General features: G+C 37.3%; 1 protein-coding gene across 3 annotated transcripts in view; it reads left to right on the top strand.

Moving 5' to 3' along the window:
• LOC106873344 (syntaxin-7) overlaps window positions 1–3948 on the top strand; it is a 24033-nt gene extending 20085 nt beyond the window's left edge. For all 3 annotated transcript variants that reach the window (XM_014920671.2, XM_014920672.2, XM_014920670.2), the window contains one exon: window positions 2853–3948. Coding sequence is in view for 1 of the 3 variants with exons in the window: in XM_014920672.2 (XP_014776158.1) it covers window positions 2853–2945 (93 nt within the window). In the remaining 2 variants the exon portion in view is untranslated. The remainder of the gene's footprint in view (window positions 1–2852) is intronic.
• Window positions 3949–4275: the final 327 nt, after the last annotated feature.

Genomic DNA, 4275 nt, shown 5'->3' with positions numbered 1-4275 from the left:
CTTCAATTTGAATTTGGTGATTTTGGTAAGAGGCTCAGCGCCTCAATTTGTAACTGTTGCCAAAGGTTCAATACCTTGTTTGTGTTTTTTAAAAAAAGAACAATGTTATCGGGAAGTAACAATCGGTGGGCATTGTCTACTTCCCCCACCCACCATCTCGTTTTTCATTCCATCATCATCATCATTATATCGGTGTCCAGCCCGCAAGCTTCCATCTGTATTATGCTTTTATGGCAAATGTAATGAAATAAAGAAGCTTGCTTCCCAACCACATGGTTCCAAGTTCAGTCCCACTACCTGGCACCTTGGGCTAGTGTCTTCTACTATAGCCTCGGGAAGACCAGAGTCATGTGAGTGGATTTGGTAGATGGAAACTGATGGGCTTCTTTCAGTTTCTATCCACCAAATTCACTCACAAGGCTCTGGTAGGCCCAGGGCTATAGTAGAAGACATTTGCTCAAGATACCACGCATTGGGATTGAACCTGGAATTGTGTGGTTGGGAAGCAAGCTTCTTACCACACAGCATAATATTGAGTTAAGTGTGGCCCAGGCTTGATAACATTAAAATGGAGTAGCTTTGGTGAGGCACTGTGTGACACTAGAAAAAGCTGAAACAATACAAGTGAAACAGCCACAATCTGTTTCCTGATTAATTTTCTAAAAGCAAAAACTGTCTGAAGTCCAGCATTATCATTAATGTCATTGTGTTTGTGTGTGTTGGCTTTTATTTATTGGAGAGAGACTGTCGTATTTCAACTTTTTATTGACTTTGGACTGGTTATTGGTCTTATCAGAAGAGACAGACTTATTTTTAGAACATTATTTACATTGGACGGGCAGACCTCCTCATCTTGGTTTGTTGTTATCCCAACGTTTTCGGCTGGTGTGTTCTCCAGCCTTCATCAGGTGTCCTGGGGGAATTTTGGACCCAGACCTTTAGTTGACTAATGAGGTATTCTGTTCTCATTCCTAAGATATTTTGTTTTTTACTGGTGTTTTTTTTTTGTCCGAGTTCAATCTTAAGCCAGGACTTGGGGAAATATCAACAAAAAATAACATTGGCAAATAAAAGCATATAGTGCTGGCTACTAACCCTTGGGTTCTAAGTTCAATCCTAGGCAGGGACTTGAAAAGTAACATCAGCAACATACCTTAGGAATGAGAACAGAGTATCACATCAGTGAAATAAAGGGTTGGGTTCGAAATTCCATCAGGACACCTGATGAAGGCTGGAGAGTACACCAGCTGAAACGTTGTGATAACAACAAACAAGATAAGGACACCTATCTGTCCATTGTGAATAATATACAGAATTTCATATCTCAAAAATACAGAATAGTATTATTTTTAGAACATATAAATGTTCTAATATCAGTTATCAGCTTAATCATTTAGCATTTAATCCGGCCATATCCAGCCAAAATCTTTTACTTGCTTTATGTTCAAACTGGCCAGATCCAGCTTCTCACGCCTACCCTACAGTGGCGTTCTAAAAGTAAAGTCACAACATTGAAATCCCAAAGCTATGAGATAATCCAGGATTAATTCAAATCGCTGCAAATAAATAACAATGATTTTTGAGGAATCTGAATCGTAAATGGGTTAAACTGGTCAGATCTCTCTAGAATGTTCCATGTTCAAACTAGCTAGATCTTGCCTCTCACACTTATCTGCAATGCCATTCTGAAAATAAACTACCACATCATGAAAATCTTGATGGTATGAGATAGTGCATGATTAATTCAAAACCATGTGAATTAATAAGCATTTGACAGAGGAATCTGAATGCTTAAACAGGTTGATGTAGCAATGGTTATTTTCATCATCATTTGGCATCCGTTTCCCATACTGGCATGCTTTGGATGAGTTGACAAGAGTTGACTCGGCAGAAGGCTGCTCCATGTTTCACTGTGTGTTTCGGCCGGGTTTCTATGGCTGGAGGCCCTTCTTAACACCAGCCACCTTGTTTCTGGAATTTTCTATTGGTTTCCATATCCACAAGGTCAGCTTCAAAGCAATTGAAATCTTTTAATCTTGGTTGGTATTTACATGACTTTAAGTTGGGGTGTCAGCTCAGTGCCAAAATACGGGGCTTTCTGGCACATTTCTTTCATCAGGTCTTTGACTTTCTCCAGGATCATCTTAATATGACCCAGGAAAATATGGGATGAAGTATTGAAGGATGATCTTAAAACAGTGAACCTTACGAAAGGGATGAGGATATGTGGTGCAATGCTGTACTCAAGAAGACCTGCCCACCACAACAGAATCGAGATCCTAAAACCAAAGTGCCACATAAAGTGTTATTGTGAATGCTGGTGCCACATGAAAAGCACTGGTGACAGTGCCACATGAAAAAAACCCAGTACATCATATAAAATGCACTAAGCTGGTGTCACTTAAAAAGTATCCAGTACACTCTGGAGTGGTTGGCATTAGGAAGGGCATCCAGTTGTGGAAAGGATTATCGCGAGTGTTACGTTTCAAAACCCCTCCGCCCCTTGCGATAGGTGAAAATCCACAAAGTAGAAAGAGTACTGCATATTTTTTTAATTATTTTTATAATTTGTATTTATTTGTTTTATTTATAAATGCAAAACAACACCATGGAGGAACGGATGCAAAATTAAATAATAAACTGTGATAGGAACTGGGGTCGATACATTTGACTATAAATTCTTCAAGGCGGTGCCCCAGCATGGCCACAGTCTGAAAGAAGTAAAAGATAAAATATATATTTACTGAAAGAAGTAAAAGATAAAAATATATATATATATATATATATATATATATATATTGTTGTTGTTGTTTGACTGCTGTTTACTTTCACTTTTGTTTTGTACATTTCAGAAACGCTCCCGGAGGAACATGTGTGTAATTCTGTTGGTGGTATTGGCCATAGTGGTGTTACTGTCTTTGATTATCTGGGCTGCATCCAGCTGAATAACGACACGACTGGTTGATTGATGGCTCCTCCAACAAAGGAGACAACGGATGAGAATTATTAATCAGAGGAAAGACAAATTTGCAACAAAAATATGTAATAATACTTTAAAAAAAAAAAAAATTGAAACAGGAATAAGGAGTTTACCCACCACCACCACTACTACTACTGTTACTACAACTACTACTACTACTACTACCACCTCCATCACCTCTGGCACTGCTACAACAACTACCACCTTTTTACTTGTTTTTCTTTTTTTCATCTCTTTTCCTTCTTCAAACCGATATTTTGTTGTTATGTTCCCTGTTGCTCCAGTTGGGTTGACCACCCAGTCGGAGTGTCAGTTAGTCCATTGTTAAATTAACCATAGCAGTGGCTCACCGGGTGGTGCCACCCTTGCTTTTTCTCTCTCTCTCTGTAACTGCATTTACTGTTGGAAAATGTGTTCGAAACAGCTGTAGCTGGGGCAATGGCAACAACAACTACTACAACAATAATAACAATAGCAACAACAACAACAACAACAACCCCAGCAACAACAAAACCAATAATAATGGTAACAACAGTAGCAGTAACTATGGTGACAACCACAACAGCAGACATATCATGGAACTGTTTCCTTTTGTTTTTTGGGGTTTTTTTTTGTCATTTTCTCTAAATTTGTTTCAAAAACAAAACAATATTCCAAACCAGATAAAAATAAGCAATTTAATAATAATAATAATGTGTAGTCAAATTTTAGATTAAAAAACATTGAAATACAATTGAAAAAATGTGTGTGTTTGTATGTATGTATGTATGTATGTATGTATGTATGTAAAAGTTATGTCTTAACTGTGTGTGTGGTGGTGGTGGTGGGGTTAGGAGTTGGGAAAATAAATGTAATTTTCTCACTGTCCAGTTTCGTCAATTCATTTCTAAGATGATGAACCTACCAATCACCAATATAAATTGATTTTTGCTTTCCCAATCACCTAAATATAGATCTATCACTCTATATACCCATGTTGACTTTCTTTTTTTTTCTTCTTTTTTTTCTTTCTTAGCTCCTAGGTGTATGCAGTACTGGAGCCTTAGTACATACGCATGCGTGTGCGCGTGTGTGAAGATTATTTAGAGATGACTTTGACTTCCATTTTCATCTTCGATTTTTATTCAGTCAGTCAACCTGATTGAATAAGCTGCTAAATGTGAAATTCAAAGCCCCAGTCAACCCTAAGATAATTAATAAGTTGTTTAGAATGAGTCCCACCAGTATATGTATTTCCCGTTTATAATATTCTTTGATTAACAAAGCTATATATATATATATATATATATATATAT

This window comes from Octopus bimaculoides, chromosome 28 (assembly GCF_001194135.2).
Source record: "Octopus bimaculoides isolate UCB-OBI-ISO-001 chromosome 28, ASM119413v2, whole genome shotgun sequence".
Taxonomy (NCBI): Eukaryota; Metazoa; Mollusca; class Cephalopoda; order Octopoda; family Octopodidae; genus Octopus; species Octopus bimaculoides.
This window is presented reverse-complemented; position numbering and strand designations above follow the sequence as displayed.